Below are 18204 nucleotides of genomic sequence, written 5' to 3'. Positions count from 1 at the left end.
AGTCAATCAGGTCAGACACAGTTCCTGTCCCACACAGGGGGCACAGTCTAAGTAGGAGGGAAATCAGGTGTTAAAGCAGCTCAGTGGAAAGAGCGTGGGCTTGGGAGTCAGACGTCATGGGTTCGAATCCCAGATCCACCACTTGTCAGCTGTGTAACTTTGGACAAGTCACTTAACTTCTCAGTTACCTCATCTGTAAAATGGGGATTAAGACTGTGAGCCCCATATGGGACAACCTGATAACCTTGTAACTACCCCAGCACTTAGAACAGTGCTTGGCACATAGTAAGCACTTAAGAAATGCCATTTTTATTATTTTACAGATGTGGACACGGACTTACAGAGAAGCTAAGTGACGTTCCAGTGGTCAACAGGAGGCATCTGGCAGAGCTGGGATTAGAACTCAGGCCCATGCTCTTTCCACTAGGCCAGGCTGCCTTAATTTTGTTTTTGAGGAATCAAGATTAGCTAGTGATAATATCATCTGACTATGAAATTTCATGGAATTTTAAGCAAATATATGGTAGGGAGAAATTCACGGTGTTTCCCTTCTAATCAATCCAGTTATCAATATAATTTTCCTCCAGGCATGGCAGAAATCCCGAGCTGATGGTTGGGAGAGAGCCTTCTGTGCAAAGCATTTTCTTTCCCAAGCTGCATTGGAAATCATCATTGGCATGAGAACCCAGTTGCTTGGTCAACTCCGAGCCTCAGGTAGAATTCCAAAGGCATATATTTGAATTTGAATATCCTATATATCTTTGGTGAGATCAGATCATTTTTCTAATTTTCATATTGTTTCATAATTTGTTTTACTTAAGAGCCCAAGTTGGAAATAAACCTGAAGAATATATGCTCTCCTTGTGTCTGTTGCAGGTGATATGTATTTAATATGCCCTGGAAGTCTCAATTATTTGTTTTTCCTAAAGTAGAATGGCTTATTATGCCTAAACCCTGGTAGAGGCCAGGAATAACTTTTCCGTATTGACTGTTAGAATATAATAGAGATGCAGGCACCTATTTTCATGTGGAGTGCCTTGCCCAGGGGCAGAGGCCATTACTCTTTTGCTGCTCCTGGGCTGGAGAAATATTTTGAAAAGTAATGGAACTGCCATATTGAAGCAGTCTGAGGGAGAGCTCTCTGTCATTGTTTGGTGGTTCTAACCTTGGTCCACTCATCCCCTTCATCCCCTGTTCAGTTGAACTCATTTTTCCATTGCATTTATGGTATTTGTTATGTGCTTACTATGTGCCAGGCACTGTTTTAAGTGCTAGGGTAGATGCAGAGTAATCAGGTTGGACACAGTGCATGTCTCACATGGGCTCAAAGTCTTAATCCCCATTTTATAGGTGAGGTAACTGAGACCTGGAGAAGTTAAATGACTTGACTAAGGTCTCACAGCAGACAAGTGGTGGAGGTGGAATTTGAACCCAGGTCCTACGGACTCTGAGGCCTGTGCTCTATCCATTAGGCCGCTGTGCTTCCCAGCATTAGTGAAAGAAATTGTCAGTAGTCCAGGGTGCCATTTTTCAGGGGAAAAAGTTACAGAAAAGCAGAACATCTTAACTATGTGAGACATACCTTTTTGGACCCATGTCATTTACATCTTCTAGAATATGGGTTTTCACTACATGCTTTGGGCAGAACACTTACAAAAAAAAGGTATTAATTGATTATTATGTGCCAGGCACTGTACTAATCGCTGGCATAGATGCAAGCTAATCAGTTTGGACACAGTCTATCTCCCACATGGGGCTCACGGTCTTACCCCTCTAAGTCACAGAGACGTTAAGTGACTGTCACACAGCAGACAAGTGATGGAGCCAGGGTTAGAACCCATGTCCTTCTGACATCCAGGCCTGGTCTCTATCCACTAGGCAATGCTGCTTCTTAAAAGATCTCCCTGATCAGTGGCAATCCCCAACACTTGAATTCAGCAGACCTGTGACCTAGATTGGGTTTTAGTGAGGTTCTCTAAGGAGCTGTAGCCTTCAATGACAGTGTGACTTCTCAAACTGACTGCCAGCTCCAAACTATCTCCCACCCATCCCAGGAATTTTACCCCCAGTCTGGCCTTTGTCACATTGGTGTCCTAACCAGGGTCCCTTTCTCTAAGGTCCTCACAAGCACCTTGAAATTCATATCTTATGGTCTTCATGTTGTATGGTATTGGAAGAAATGGTTTTGTATATGCCCACGAGGTTGGTCAAGGTGTGAGTACTGCTCATGGAAGTTTTCACAAATTTGAGACTTTTTGGGAAACACAGTCCCACATTATAGAAGACCTGGCAGAGCAGGGGAACCCCTAGGAATCCCATCTGTTTTGTTTAATGCCTTATACCAAACTGACGCTTGACAGTCCAACCAATTTTCCAGCCAAGCCAGCCTCTCTACCAGGACTCAAATCTTGGTGGAGACCTCTGAGTAGGTAACCAAAGAAGTTTTGAAACTGGGGAGGCAGCTGAATTTAGAAAAAGATGAGGCAAATATTGGTGCCTTAATTGCATCTCATTCAGGAAATTTAGGAAAACTGATTAAGGAGGTAGAGAAGTCTATGGAGGAGGTTCTCATTTTTTTGTATTAAAATGGACCATAATCTTATCTTTCAGATTATCTATTATAATCTATTATCATTATTATCTACTACCCATTGTTTTTCTTGAGGTTATTTTGCTTGTTCATTGACTTGAAAAATTAAGAAATAGATTTATTATAGCAATGTTATCATTTTTTGAGAAAATTTTGCAGAATAAAATAATGATGTGGGTTTTCCCCCCTTCAGGTTTTGTTAGAGCACGAGGTTTAGGGGACATTCGCGATGTTAATACGAACTCTGAAAACTGGGCAGTAGTAAAAGCTGCACTGGTGACAGGCATGTATCCTAATGTAGTGCATGTGGATAAAACATGCATGGAATTGATAGGAGCCAAGGAGAAAAAATTCCGATTTCATCCAAATTCAGTTCTCAGCCAAGCCCAATATAAAAAGGTAAGGCATATGATTCTGCTTTTAGGTAGTTGAAGACCAGGAATTTGCCTCTTTCCTCTAAGACATCAAGTATTAAGATAAAAAATAATAAAAATGCAAGTTAGATGGGAGCATGAGTTGCTGTAACAGACAAGTCTATTTCGTTGGTCATGGAAATAATTGTAATATGTCAGTACTTAATATATGCTAAGCACTGTACAAAATCAACCCCTTGGGTAGATAAAATGTGACCAGATTGTCTATAGTTCCTGTCCCACATGGGGCTCACAGTTTAAGGAGGGGGTGGAGAACAGGGATCTTTTTTCCATTTTGCAGATGAGGAAACTAAGGCACAGAGGAGTTAAGTGACTTGCTCAAAGTCACATAGCAGGCAAGTGGCAGAGCTGGGATTAGAGTCCAGGTCTCATTTTTACTTGGAAATGGTGTAAATCTACAGAAGGATTCTTTATTGGGATATCTTTAGCATATTGAGAATTGTAAAATATTTTTAACAAATGAGATTGAAATGTATACTTTTTCCTAATAGATTCCTCCAGCCAATGGGCATGTAGTATCTGTTCAAGCACTCCCTACAGATTGGCTTATTTTTGATGAAGTGACCAGAGCGTGCAAAATAGCCAGCATCAGCTGCTGTACTGCTGTGACCCCCATCACTATTACATTATTCAGTGGACCAATGAGGTTGGCAAGTAATGCGCTCCAGGAACCTCTACCTTTTGCAGGTAGTGTCTGGGTAAAACCCAATATTTAGGATTATCTTCTGTATCAATTGTAAACCAAGAATGTCCTGAAGTTCTAATTCTCTTTTTATTAAACAACATGCAATATGTGTCTTATGTTGTATAAAACCTTATGCCAAGGGCCTTTTCCCTTTAAGGTCTTTGAAGAGTTCACATTATTTCTGTTTTGCTGTATGCTTCTGAACGATTTGAATATTTATTGTACTTCATCCTTGATTGCATTCCACATAAATCACACTAGGTATTTACTTTGTTGCCTTCTCCCCTTCTGTCTTCAGATATTTCCCATACTTATTAATGATAATAATAGTAGTGGTATTTGTTAAGCACTTACTATATGCCAAGCCCTCTACTAAATGCTGGGGTAGATGCAAGATGTTAGGTTGGACATAGTCCCTGTCCCTCATTGGGCTCACAGTCGAAGGTCAGGGAGAACAGGTATGGAATCCCCATTGTGCAGTTAAGGACACCGAGGCACAAAAAAGTGAAGTGACTTGCCCAGGGTCACCCAGAAGGCAAGTGGCAGAAGTGGGATTAGAACCCAGATCCTCTGACTCCCAAACTCGTGCTCTGCGCGTTAGGTCACACTGCTTCCCAACTTTAAAAGTTCTCTCATGATCCCTCAGCCCCCATCTCCCTGTTCCCAGTCCTATCCAAACTCCTGAAACAGGCTGTTTCTATTGGCTGCCTTCACATCCTCTTCACCGTCTCTCTTCTTAACCCACTACAGTCTGGCTTTCAAACCGTTCACTCCACTGAGACTGCACTCCCTAAATTCATCAGTGACTGTGGTATAGTCCAATCCAATGGGCTCTGTTCTAATTCTCCTTGACCTTTGGGCTGCCTCTGACACTGTAGAGACCACTCCATCCTCCTTGAAATGCTAGCAGGCCTCAGTTTTGCTGAGACAGTACTGTCCTGGTTCTCCTGCTTCTATGACAGCTCTTTTTCAGTTTTGTTCACCGACTCCTCTTCCGCCTCTCATCCCATAACTGTTGGTGTCCCGCAAGTCTCTGTTGTGGGTTGCTAATCCACTTGCATGACTGCCAATGCCCCCTTTCTATTCAGCTAACTCCCAGATCTACCTCTCTATCCCTGACCTTTTTCCTAACCTACAGTCCCACAGCCTGTTATACTGTGAACTCCGTGTGGGATGAGAACAGCTTCCAACCCGATTCCCAGCACTTGGCACAGAATAAAGCTTAAAGTAATACTATAATTATTCTGCTCTAGGACATCTCCACTTGACTGTCCCTGGTATATCAGACTTAATGTGCTGTAAACTACCAACTGTTTTATGTTGTACTCTCCCAAGTGCTTAGTTCAGTGCTCTGCACACAGCTCCCAATAAATGCCATTGATAGGTTGATTTCTTTAGGAACAACTTAATATTTTTTGGGGGGTGGGCAAGTAAGGGAGGAGTTGTCCAAGGAATGTCTGCACATGCTGGTTTGCCTGGTTAGGTTAATGGATTAAAGTTATTTAAACATTTGAAAAATGTTTGTGGTCACCTTGAATTCCATACAAATGTTGGCAGAGGGTGTGGAGAAGTCCTTTAGGGTTTTTGGAATGTAAGTCAGGGTGGTATCTTTACATTTTTTTTTTTAATAGCGATCAAAATAAACCTTAGATTTCATTTTGACCAGTCTGGTCTATTTTCAAAGATTTTAAAAACATATATTACAGTATATGCTTGGAGCTTTCTGGTAAAATATTGATAAGTACTTTTTAGAAATTAAAGGGAAAATTCTACTGTTTCTCTACTATATGAAACTGAGAGACTAAAAATTAACTCTTGTAATCACCAGCTCTTCTAACAAAATAAGGGATGTTCATGTTTGTAACAATGGAGGAAGGAAGTCAGTGTTAATGGCCACACTCTTGAAATAAAAAGCAAATTCTAAGGGCTTTTCAAAGGAAGTAGGTATTTTCTTCCCCTGTCCCCGCAAAGCTTCTGAATTATTCCCAACATTATTGTTGGGAGTTATTAGAAGCTCTTTGTGGGCAGGGAATGTGTCTGTTTATTGTTATATTGTACTTTCCCAAGCACTTAGTACAATGCTCTGCACACTGTAAGTGCTCAATAAATACGACTGAATGAATGAATTCCTGGCAGTCCTAACTTCCTGACCTTCTCATGGCTGCTCTTTTTGCTTCAACTCACCCCGAAGTCAGGAGGGTTTGTGCAGGTGACTGGCCAGTTGTATTAAGGGTTTTCTGACATTTTTACTGTGTTAGAGATGCAAAATGACAAAGGATTTTCTCTTGGATATTTGAATAGTAGGTACTTTATCTAATGACAACAGCAGCGATAGTGAATCGGAGGATAGATCTACTGCTGCCTTGGCTTCGTTGAGACTAGATGAATGGCTAAATTTCAAGATGGATCCTGAGGTAGGAGATATAGAAAATATATATGAATTGAGCATCTTTTTACAGTTATTTTGTAATTGCAACATTTGAGTTTGTTAAAATATTCTGTTCTAAAATGAATTAGAAATGACTTTGATGTAGCTTCTGTGTTCCCAGCTGAGGAAGAAAGAAATCAAAAGTTTAATCCCTTCTTATTCTAACCTGTGTTTCAAAAAATATGTATTCTTTAAACTGCAAATATTCCAGCTGTGTTTAAAGTACTTTAACAGTTTTGGCTAGGGGGAAAGCATTCACAAGTACACTTACATGTGAGTGAATCCATGTAATTTCCTTACCACATTTTGTAGGTGCCCAGATGTTTCGATAAAAATAAAATCACTTCTCCTCCAAACCCATCATTGTACAGGGTTAGTCCTAAAACTTCATTATGCAGTGATGGGCAGAGGGTGGGGTCAAGTGAGAGAGCATGGATGACTCATTGCAAACCATCATGACTATTGCAAAAGCCATTCAAGCACAGAACTTCCTGGTAGTTCATGCCTTTCCCCTCTTAAAGACTTTGGTGTCTGAGCAATGCTCACCCAGAATGGTGAGGAGTCAGAAGAGGTGCACTACTGAGGTTTCACAGTTACAGTAGGCAAGTGTGCACTCACACCCATGGATCCACGCTCACCATCAGCAGGAGCTTCTTCGAATTGAAGGACAACGCTCCATAAGGGCTGGCAAGTAAAGTGATAACGAAGTGTAACATGGAAGTGTGTTTGGACAACAGTGTAGCGCAACCAGTGGACCAAGCAAAACTGTCAACTAAATTTTTTTAAAAATGCATTACAGGTGGCCAATCTGCTGCTGCAGCTCCGACAGAAATGGCAGAGTTTGTTTTTGCGCCGAATTCGAGTCCCTGCTAAACCTTGGTCCCAAATTGATGAACTAACTCTCAAAGCCATCATTGCTGTTATAACCACAGAAGAACAGGCTGCAGGTTTACAGCAGCCCATAGGGATTGGCCAAAGACCCAGGCCTATATCTTCTGATGATTTGCCTATGACATTGTGGCAGTCAAATAATTACAACCTGAATTCAGGAGATGAATTCTCTGATGAGTCTTCTCCTCCAGAAAGGTAAAGTTGTTCTTTTTTTTTAAGGAGGTTGTGCAAATAGAGGTGAAATCACCAAGAAAATACCATATGGAAAAATGCATACCAACTGGTATTTTATTTTTTTAAGAATCACATCTTTTATAAAATAGCTGGAGTTCAAATTGAGACAAAAGTCAAAACAAATCCCGCCTAAAACTAGGATTAAATCAGCAGTAGATAAAAATGCCTTCACATGTCCATGATTCATTGCACCTATGGAGTTTTCTTGTCTAAGCCCTTTCGGGGGGCGGGGCCTCACCGGCCCTGAAATAAACCCAGCTGCAGCATGTACAGGGTTGGACTTTGCTTAACCCAGAAACCCACTGAGGATTTTTTAGTACCAGGGTCCTCTGCTTTGTTATGAAGAACGACTGTGAGCCGTTGTTGGGTAGGGATTGTCTTTATCTGTTGCTGAATTGTACTTTCCAAGCACTTAGTACAGTGCTCTGCACACAGTAAATACTCAATAAATACCATTGAATGAATGAATGAACTCAAGCCCTCCTATCTCATGGTAGTTTATTATACTTTGTTATAACTCCCAGATTTGAAATATAAGGTAAAACTTCCTGGAAGATACTTCCTTGTGATTCATGATCTTGGCGCTTCAACTCTGTCATATTTTAAAACTCTTGGTTGTGGCAGTATAAAATTATTGATCATACCTTTTTTTTCTTTTCTCTCCAATAACTGTGTTGAAATCTGAAAATTCAACATTCAGTCTCACCCTGAATCACAAACAAAGCAGTGATGACCAGTCAGATCATTGTTTTCAGAAACCTACGAACACCTGCAGTTTCCTGAGTCCTTTCGGTAGTCCTCCATCAACCAATATGGTAAAGTATCTGCCAACTTCGTCAAAAACCTTGAAAGTAGATGAAATCGGTGGTGTTGGGAAGGCAAATGTATAGACTGTTATTGTTAGGGAGTTAAACCTAAGTCAAAGAATTGTCCAAGTCACCCCATTCTAAAGACAAGTGACCCTGGAATATTTGGATTCACCTGGCATGTAGTTTTCCTTTTTGAAAAATACTTAGAGGTAGATTTTTGAAAAACCAGTGAGGTATCTGTTGTCAGACTGAACAGGTTTTTTTGTGTGTTCTTTCCCATTTATATAGGCGTATTTTTTTCTAAAAACATAAGTTCCTTGAACCTTTAATCCTTTTGTTTAATTGAGATATTTAAAAATAGGATTTAAGATAATTATTTACACCTGGGTAGAATGGTTTGCATTTGAAGCTCTCATCATGAGGGACAAACATGTAATAGTATGTGAAGTTAGCTGTGTGTGTGTGTGTGTGTATGTGTGTGTGTGTATATATATATATATATATATATACACATACACACATACATATAAAGCCTTTTGTAACTTGGCTGTGATTATTTCTACAGCTATTTTGAAATGTACATTATTAAGTTCTTCAGTGATTTTTATATAGTTTTTTTTGGTATTTGTTAAGCACTTTGTGCCAGGCACTATACTAAGCGTTGGGGTAGATACAAGATAATCGGGTTGGACACAGTCCCCGTCCCACATAGGGCTCCCAGTCTTAATCCCCATTTTACAGATGAGGGAACTGAGGCCCAGAGAAATTAAGTGACTTGCTCAAAGTCATGTAGCAGACATGGTGTATCTGGGATTAGCACCCAAGTCCCCTGACTCCTGGACCCGTGATGGTCTTTCCACTAGGCCACGCTGCTTCTCACACATTCCAGTGAAAATACTCAGTTCCGCCAGAACATTTTTTCATTCATTCATTCAATCATATTTATTGAGCACTTACTGTGTGCAGAGCACTGTACTAAGCGCTTGGGAAGTACAAGTCAGCAGCATATAGAGATGGTCCCTACCCAACAAGGGGCTCATAACAGCCAGATTGGAGAACGTTCTTCTGACATTGGGTGTGTCCATGTGGGTAGAGCCATGTGGAAGAAATAGTTGTGCACAAGCATGCAGCATTGGATTGGTATGGCAACTTGCCTTTATATAACATTGGTCAAAATGTGCATCAAGTCACAACGTTTCCCATTCCTTTTCCTTGGTGTGGGATAGGTCCACTATTTCTGCTTCTCAGTTAATTTTTAGGGGAAAGGGTGGGAGAAGGCTGCTTAGGTAAAAAAAAAAAAAAATAAGCAGGAAGCAGATACCCTGTGTTGGTATGCAAACCAGTCCGTGTGGCCAAGTGCGTGCGTGAACATACACAGGAGTGCTTCCACAAAATGGCAATGGCCAAGCTTCCCAAGGCTCCAGGGATCCCCGCTGGGGAACCTTTCCATTTACACACTGTTGGGTCTTAAATTTGGAGGCAGCACAGCCATTTCATTCACATTCTTTGCCTCCTTTTTTCCAGCCTAGTTCTTTGAAAGCTGGTAAGTGTCACAGTAGTTCTGGCCAATCCCTTATTGAAGATGTTCTATTTTTGCACCACAGATACAGTTGAAATTAATGTATAAGGTAAAATATTTTGCCTTGTGAGCCTGTACGTATGAAATCATCGGTAGAGGCTTTTCATCTTGAGAGGTTCAAAGGCCTTTCTGTTACTTACAGGTCTCAGTGTCTGCTTCGGCACAATCAAAATTGCCAGTTCGGTACTTCATAATGAAGAGTAACAACTCGAGAAACCTTAAGATTTCTCAGCAGAAGGGTGTCTGGTCTACAACCCCTGTTAATGAGGGAAAATTAAATGAAGCTTTTTTTGATAGCTCTGCTGTTTTCTTGGTGTATTCTGTTCAAGGATCCGGACATTTCCAGGTAAGCCATATGAAATGTTAACACAGGGTCTGTCTTGGTTCTAGAAAACTTAAATGTATCTGGGTATTTGTCCTTTGTACTTGAAGAAGACATCACAGATGGTAAAGTTCACCTCTGAGTGTACGAGTTCACCTTAGAGACTCTGTTTTGTACTCCTGGCAAAGGATAATCTGCAGTAAAGATGTCGCTCTTAAAGAGAGAGAAGCAGCAGGGCCTAGTGGAGAGAACACGGGCCTGGGAATAAGGGGATCTTGGTTCTAATTCCAGCTCTGCCACTTGTCTCATGTGAGCTTGGGCAAGTCACTTAACTCCTCTGTGCCTCAGTTCCCTCATCTGCAAAATGGGGATTCAGTACCTGTTCTCCCTCCTACATAGAATATGAGCCCCATGTGGAACCTGATTATCTTATGTGTACCCCAGTGCTTGGAACAATGCTTGGCACATAGTAAATGCTTACAATTACAGAGAAGTAATTTCCTTGTTTTTACCCTTTTTCCACCTAAACAGTTCCTGTTTGAAAATGGTTTAGTATATTAACTTGGAAAGCTTTTGGGTGATTTCAAGCTAATAGCTGTGACTTCCCTGGGGACTGTTTTTGCCTATTTAAGCAAGACAAATTGGGTAATCCATTGTTTTTGGTGACTTTGGGGCAAAAAAACCAGACATAATAAGAAATAAAGAGCTGTGTTAATAAATAATTTTTTGCCCTGAGCTAGCTTCATTTATAAGATAATGAAGTTCCTATTTAATATTCTATTCTATATTGTAGATTTTAGAAATTAAAGTCTGAGAAGTTGAACCTCAAACATAAGTAATGGAGTTAATGTAATGAGAAGCAGCATGGGCTAGTGAATGGAGCACGGGCCTGGGAGTCAGAAGGACCTGGGTTCTGATCTTGCCTCTGCCACATAGTAACAATTTTAACAATTATTATGGTACTTGTTAAGTGCTTACTATGTGCCACGCACTGTTCTAAGTGCTGGGGTAGCTACAAGTTAATCAGGTTGGACAGAGTCCCTGTCCTACGTGGGGCTCACACCCTTAATCCCCATTTTGCAGATGAGACAACTGAGGCACAGAGAAGTGAAGTGACTTCCCCAAGGTCAAACAGCAGACATAGTGGAACTTGGATTAGAATGCAGGCCAGTGCTCACTGTGTGACCTTGGGCAAGGTACTTCGCTTTCTCTGTGGCTCAGTTACCTCATCTGTAAAATGGCGATTAAGACTGTGAACCCAGTGTAGGACAGGGACAGTGTTTCTACCCCAGCACTTAGTACAGTACCTGGCACATACTAAGCACCTTAACAAGTACCATAATAAAGAAGTGTGAAAATGTGGCATCAGTAATCTACAGTAAAGAATAGGGCTAATACAGATATTTAATTACACCAAAAAATTGAAATTGTAATTTCTTCTGAAATTTTAGATTTGTTTCCAGGGCTATTCTAGACATATCTAAACTAGAAGTGAACCGTATGCATATTCCTATAGACTATGTCTTGAGGGTTTACAATTAATTTTATTAATATCAAATGAAATGCCTTTTTCCTCACTGTCTGTGCCATATTCATTTTTCACTTTTAAGCACGAAGGGCTAACATAGAATGTTAAGGTGCTAGATTGAACAAAGTTCAGTACAGTACTAAAGCTGCTTTTGATTTACAGTGAGAGTTCCTGGATTCAAACTCTGCTGAATATATTAGCAGCTTCTATAGAAATAGCTTTCAACGGACCTAGATCTAAAGGGAAGGAACCAAAACATTTGCTTGTGAATGTATATTAACTCTAAAGCCTTTGGGTAAGGCCACTTGTGTAAGGTTCATCTAGTTCTCCTGTTATGTGAGGGTTTGCATTTTGCAATAATGCAAAACTTGGCATTAAAGAAAACTCACAATGTGTAGTACTCATTTGTTCTGACACTGCATACATATACACAAGCAGTTTCTTCAGTAACATGACATATTGAGCCCAAGCAAATATTCTCAGAAAACCACTTAATTCTCTAATCATGTTCTGGCCAAAGCATGTGTTAAAAATTGGTGTTAAGGCAGAACTGAGACCAGGGATTGGGCCATGGAGGGACAGTGAGCAGTTAAGTCCCCTCTCTCTGTGTTCTTTGTTGACCTCTGTGTCCTTGTACTGGCTTAGCCAAGGAGAGTAGTGGGAGAAGTGGGGGTGGGGGGGCACTTCTGGTGAAGCATGATTCCCCTAGTCACATGCCTCCTGGCTAACATGGAGAAGATTGTGAAACATACAAGGACTCCACTCCATATATCTTCAATCCAATTATTGCTTTTCCCATTTTCACTCTGTCACTGGCACCTCTGAACTAGCTAATATTTGGTCCATTGAGAGTGAGAGTCTCACTCAACAAGGCTGTACAAAGTAGAGGGCACTAAGCCACCTCTCCTTCAAATGTGGTCTTTCACTGGCCTGACCTGAAAAAGAAGGGACGTCACTCTTGGCTGGTGTGGTGCCCAATGAAGGTTGTCTTTTAATGGTATTTATTATTATTGTTAATAATAATAATTATAGTAATATGGTATTTGTTAATCGCTTACTATATGCCAGGCACTGCATTAAGCAGTAGCGTAGATACAGTCGTATTAGGTTGGGCACAGTCCTGGTCCCACATGGGGCTCATGGTCTTAATCCCCATTTTATAGATGAGGTAACTGAGGCACAGAGAAGTGTCTTACCCAAGGTCACACAGCAGGTACATGACAGAGCCAGGATTAGAACCTAGATCCTTCTGACTCCCAGGCCCGTGCTCTATCCACTAGTCCAGGCTGCTTATATATTTCTTCTACCCTGATCCATCACTATAAATGTTACTTTCATAGTGAACCCCTTTTCTCAGGGGCACTGTGTGATGATGAGAATTCATCACCCAGAAAGAATGGCATCAGTTGTAGCACGAGGACTAACTGGATACAAAGTCAGTCATCACAGCACTGGGTGAGGCTCTATGGCCTGGTGAAAACTGACTTGTGGAGATGTGATCTGGATGTACCTTAGTTTGGAGAGAGCTTCCCTCATTGAAATAGAACCGGTGGTGAGGAGTTTCAGCTAGATGCAGAGATGGGTGGGCAACCATTGGAGATTTTGGAGGAGTGGGGAGATAAGCACCAAGTCAGGTTTTAGAAAAATAATACTGGCAGAAGAGTGCAGTATGGACTGCAAAAAGGAGAGGCTGATGCTGTAGTTGAGCCAGTCCTTGGATTAGCTGTTGGCAGTTTGGATGGGGATGAAAGGGCAGATTCTGGAAATGTGAAGGTAGAACCTACAGGATTTGGTGACTGACTGAATATGCGAGTTGAAAGAGAGGAATCAAGGATAACGACATGGTTGTGGGCTTGTGAGATGGGGAGGGTGGTAGTGGTGTCGAGTGTTGGAAAAGTCGAGGGAAGGAGAGGATTTGGGAAGGAAGATGAGAAGTTCAGGTTTGGGCATGTTGAGCTTGAGATGTCCTGGAGGCAGGAGGGAATGCAAGACTGTGGAGGAGGAGAGAGGTCAGGACTGGTGAGGTAGATTTGGGACTCATCCACCTAGAGAACCTAGGTGGAGCCGAGAGAACGGATGAGCTCTCTGAGGCAGCGAGTGTAAAATGAGAATAATAGAGACCCAGAACTGAGCCTTGAGCGTTCTCCACAGTTAGAGAATGGCAATCATAGGAAGAGCTAGTGAAAGAGAACAATCAATCAATCAATCAATTGTATTTATTGAGTGCTTACTGTGTGCAGAGCACTGTACTAAGCGCTTGGGAAGTACAAGTTGGCAACATATAGAGACAGTCCCTACCCAACAGTGGGCTCACAGTCTAAAAGTGGGCTCACAGTCTAAAAACACAGGCATAGACCAGAGCTATGATGCTGCTCAGCCTCTTGAAATGACTGCCCTTGTCTGCATATGCCCCTTCTCTGATGCTCCTGATGGTTTTTTTTGGCTCCAGTCTGTCTAATTGTGCAAGGGGCAACAGTGTATTTTTTGTTTCGTTGCTGCTGCCTGTTATTCTTGGCTATTGTTTTGTATTTTTTATATACCCTTGTTTTTTTTGCAAAAACGGAGACGGGGAGCACTCCCCTCCACTGACCCATGCTAAGACATTCTGAATATTGCATTTAACAGTGTCTTACCAAGTGGGTGAGGGTATAGTTGTTTGCTGCGATTAATATCTTAGAGATAGTCTGGTCTTGTGACCACAGATTGCACTCGTTCTCCCTGTAAGCCATCTCTTAATATGCACTGCTGGCCCCTGGAAAACTGGGGAGAGAGTGTGGATGACACAGAGCAAATTATCACCACTACTGCCATAAAAAACATACTTTTCCTCTCTTAACCATTGGTGTCTGAGAATTGCTCACCTGAATAGCAAGAGTCCAGGAAGAGTGCACTATGGTTTTTTCTTGGTCAAAGTGGGCAGGTGTACAGGTCATTTTCTCTTAAAGGTGCACTCAGATCCTGTCTCATTCAATGGCATCATCTTTGAAACAATGGACAATTCATGTACAGCAGAACTAAAGATCCTGGGTGGTATGTTAACTCCTACAGGAAACTTGGGAATCTCTTAAAATGAGGACTTACTCCCTATCATCAATCAAATCCGACCTGCTATACTTGACAAAATGCAGATAAAATGAACGGCATACCATCATTTGATAATAAATGGACAGTTTCTGTTAAATTATAAACTGTAGCTATTTGAGAGCCATAAATTATACAAATATGTAACAATCAATGAAAGCAGTACACCCTATTAACCCAGGAAGCATTATTTATATGCGGGAGTCAGAATATCTGGGTCCTAATCTCAACTCTGCCACTTGTCTGCTGTGTGACCTATGGGCAAGTCACTTAACTTCACTGTGCCTCCATTTCCTCACCTGTAAAATGGCGATTCAGTCCTACTCTCTTCTGTTTAGACTGTGCACCCCAAATGGGACAGGGACTATGTCCAATCCTGAGTATCTTGTATCTACCTCAGCTCTAAGAACAGTGGTTGGTGCATAGTAATTGCTTAAATGCCACAAAAATTAAAGATTGAAATAGAATGAATTCACCCATTTTTGAAGTAATGGGTTGACAGGATTTGAACAGAACTTTTTTCTGCAATGAAGTTAATTCAAACAATAAATCCAAGTAGAAAAAACAAGTATATTTGTTACCCTGAGTGGTCTCACTCTGTTGGTTGAAAGAAATTCTCCATTTGGATTTCTCTCTCCTAAACATTTTATCTCTAACTTTTGCTACAGGGATTTTCTAGAATGACTTCTGAGATAGGACAGGAGAAGAGTGAAGACTGTGGTTTACCAGATCTGGGAGGGATGTTCACAGTGGATTGGATTCGGAAAGAGAAGCTTCCTTTTCAGCAGACAAGCCATTTAGTCAATCCTTGGAATGAGAATAAAAACGTACAAATCAGCCATGATGGGCAGGTATGTTGAAAAAATGCCTTGTATTACTGGCTTCTTTGGTAATACAATTTTCAGTGGACTACATTATACATGCTTGAAGCTGTTGACTTGTAAACTCTTCGTAGGTGGGGAACATGTCTACAAACTGTGTTGTACTGTCCTCTCCCAAGTGTTTAGTACAGTGCTCTCTGCACACAGTGAGTGCTCAATAAATACCATTGATAGATATGGCATGTTCTTCCGACAATGCAGTATTAGAAGAAACAGTTGTGCACACGGTGTCGGTCAGACAGAATGTAAATACTACAGCATGATTTCTCCTTTATGTAAGAGCGCAAGTCCCATGTTATAGGAGATCTCGCTGTATTTTTGTTCCTCCTTTTGTCTGAACAAGGCCTAAACTATCTGTTATTCTCAGCCATTGCTAATTTTCATTTTTTTATGAATTTTCATTTTTTCATTCTTCTTAATAGCAAAATTCCTCTTTGGTTTCTAGGAGTTAGAACCCCAGGTTGGAGAGCAGTTGCTAAAGTTATGGGACCATATTCCCGTTGAAGAGGAAAAATAACTGAAACAGTAGCATATTTGAGGTATTGAAGAAACTTTGTGAAGTACTGTTTGATTTTGTCTACTCTAGAAAAAGAAGATACGGCATCTGCAAATCTCTTCCCTATTGCTCAATTGTTTAATTAATTATTTCTTATTTTACAGCTTTGGATGGTGATAAATGCCACCTCTTATTTGTGACTACTGGATGCACTGAATATTAAAAAAAAAAACCTAGTCAGAAATATCCACGTTGAAAATTTCCAACATCCCTTTAGAGCCACCTTTGTCATCCAGAAGACAGTTGGATCAGTTTATTGTTCCTGGTTAGGAGAATGAATAATAATGTGCATTTTTTTCATTTTGTACTGTTTAATTTTTTTACTTTAAGCACTTGAAGATTGAAGGTATAAGCTGTTTGCTTAAGGCATTTGGCACAAACAGTTTTTGGTGATGATCTCTCAGAGAAAAAGTAAATTATCTTCTTTGGACCTGACCCAGTTTGGGTGTAAATAGAAGTATACTTTAAAACTCATCAGTTCTTAGGCCTACTCACAGAATCACTCTGTAAGAACTGATAATTTCAGCATGTCACTGCTGAAGGTGTTCTTTGTTAGTTGGCCACAAGTGATGTCCTCCCAAGCCTATGGTTGTTTCAGGAGGTTCAGATTGAGTGTTTAAGCAAAGAAAAAACTTGAATAAAGCTAGATGCTCTTCCTGGTCCAATCAATGAGACCAGATACAGTTCTCCACTGCACTTCCCTCCCATTGTTCTGGGGGCTGGGTCTTCTTTAAGCCTTTAATAATAATTGTGGTGATGTTTATGATTCTTTTCATGTGACTACTGCTATTAGGACATCTTTGCAGCCTCCATGACATATTTTGGATGTGTGAACTGTGTCTCTCCCGAGTTGCAGCTAAGGGCATTCCATATGCACTTCATTGGAGTGGATCAGAGTTGCTTACTTTGTGTTCCAGACCTCTACCCATCACGAGCCATATTTTGGCATCTTTTTCTGTTTTTTCCTCAATTCCCCTAAGGAGTTAAGAAAATAATCATTCAGTTTTGTATTGGTCATCTCTTTGGGTGACCTTTAAAAAAAAAAAACCCAAAATTAAGCAAGTCTCCATGTTGACATATGGTCTCTGAACATGGTCTGGTTGAATGCTTCAGAACTGATTGGCTTTTCCCAAGTTCACATGATCCTTTCATATTGGTGGTTAGGACCACCCGAGACTTTGCATTCAGCCAGTCACATATGTTCTTTCAGACTAGCTGATTTAAGATGGAAGCCTATCTTTTGAAAGGACAAAAATGCAGTGGTAGAGGTTTTGGAAAGATGGAGTTGCCTGGGAGTTCACTGACAGAATACTTATGGGTTATTGTTTGTAAATAAGCTACAAGATGACTTCAACTTCGAGAGGTGAAAAGGGATAAGTTTAGTAAACCCCTAGGGGAGACTCTTCCAATTTTTCTTTTGAGAATTTTATATACTAGTTTGGGGACACTTGCCTCGGTACTGTATTCCAGTTCCTGAATTTATGCCTATATACATATTTACAGTGTGTAGATTTTCCCAACATCCTTCTTGGCATACTTGGACTTTCAGACCGCAAGCAATTACATTCCACAGCAATGGCATTGTTTTGTTTGTTAATTACATTGGATGCTAAATTTACCAGGCACTTCCGTGTTTTGTTCGTAATTATATTTAGCAATTATGTTTAAATGTTGGAATAAAAAGTTCCATTCTTCTGGTCTTCTTCAGGTCCATGAAGAATGGATGGGTTGAGTAATATCAAACGTGAAGTTACCTGAGTGATAAATGAGAGCACGCTAATGGGAGCTATTAAGCTTGCTATTAAGCTTTAAAGTTAGGGACAGAGTATTTCAAAGAAATACTAATTTATTGAATTCATGATATTCTTGAAAATATTATTCTAGGGACAAGATGCTATGAGAAGTATGCATTTGAAGTGTTGGCATAGCCAAAACTGAATATCCCGAAGTAGTTTTTATCAATTTCATAACAATTCTTTGTGGAAATTCACGTTACTGCTTTGGGAGGGAGGGGATTGAAATTCTCATTGCAGTAAACATTTTTTAAATGTTCATATAAGTAGGCAAAACTTCAAAACTCCATTTGATACACTGGGTCAGTACTAGAACATTTGTATATATTTGTGTAGTTCCTAGTGCATTGTTGGTGCTTAATAAAGGTCAGTCATTTTTCCAAATACCCACAT

General features: G+C 40.5%; 1 protein-coding gene across 5 annotated transcripts in view; it reads left to right on the top strand.

Annotated features, from left to right (window-relative positions):
- YTHDC2 (YTH domain containing 2) overlaps positions 1 to 17634 on the top strand; it is a 47826-nt gene extending 30192 nt beyond the window's left edge. For 3 of the 5 annotated variants that reach the window (XM_038769753.1, XM_038769751.1, XM_038769755.1), the window contains 10 exons: positions 588 to 714; positions 2784 to 2989; positions 3516 to 3711; positions 6011 to 6123; positions 6937 to 7223; positions 7963 to 8077; positions 9793 to 9996; positions 15250 to 15432; positions 15908 to 16001; positions 16123 to 17634. In XM_038769753.1, coding sequence (XP_038625681.1) covers positions 588 to 714; positions 2784 to 2989; positions 3516 to 3711; positions 6011 to 6123; positions 6937 to 7223; positions 7963 to 8077; positions 9793 to 9996; positions 15250 to 15432; positions 15908 to 15979 — 1503 coding nt within the window. In that variant the 3' untranslated portion in view covers positions 15980 to 16001; positions 16123 to 17634. The remainder of the gene's footprint in view (positions 1 to 587; positions 715 to 2783; positions 2990 to 3515; positions 3712 to 6010; positions 6124 to 6936; positions 7224 to 7962; positions 8078 to 9792; positions 9997 to 15249; positions 15433 to 15907; positions 16002 to 16122) is intronic. The other 2 variants (XM_038769752.1, XM_038769754.1) reach the window with 2 other exon arrangements.
- The last annotated feature ends 570 nt before the right edge of the window (positions 17635 to 18204 follow it).

This window comes from Tachyglossus aculeatus, chromosome X4 (assembly GCF_015852505.1).
Source record: "Tachyglossus aculeatus isolate mTacAcu1 chromosome X4, mTacAcu1.pri, whole genome shotgun sequence".
Lineage (NCBI taxonomy): Eukaryota > Metazoa > Chordata > Mammalia > Monotremata > Tachyglossidae > Tachyglossus > Tachyglossus aculeatus.
The sequence above is the reverse complement of the archived record's forward strand: the minus strand, read 5'-3'. Positions and strand labels throughout refer to the sequence as shown.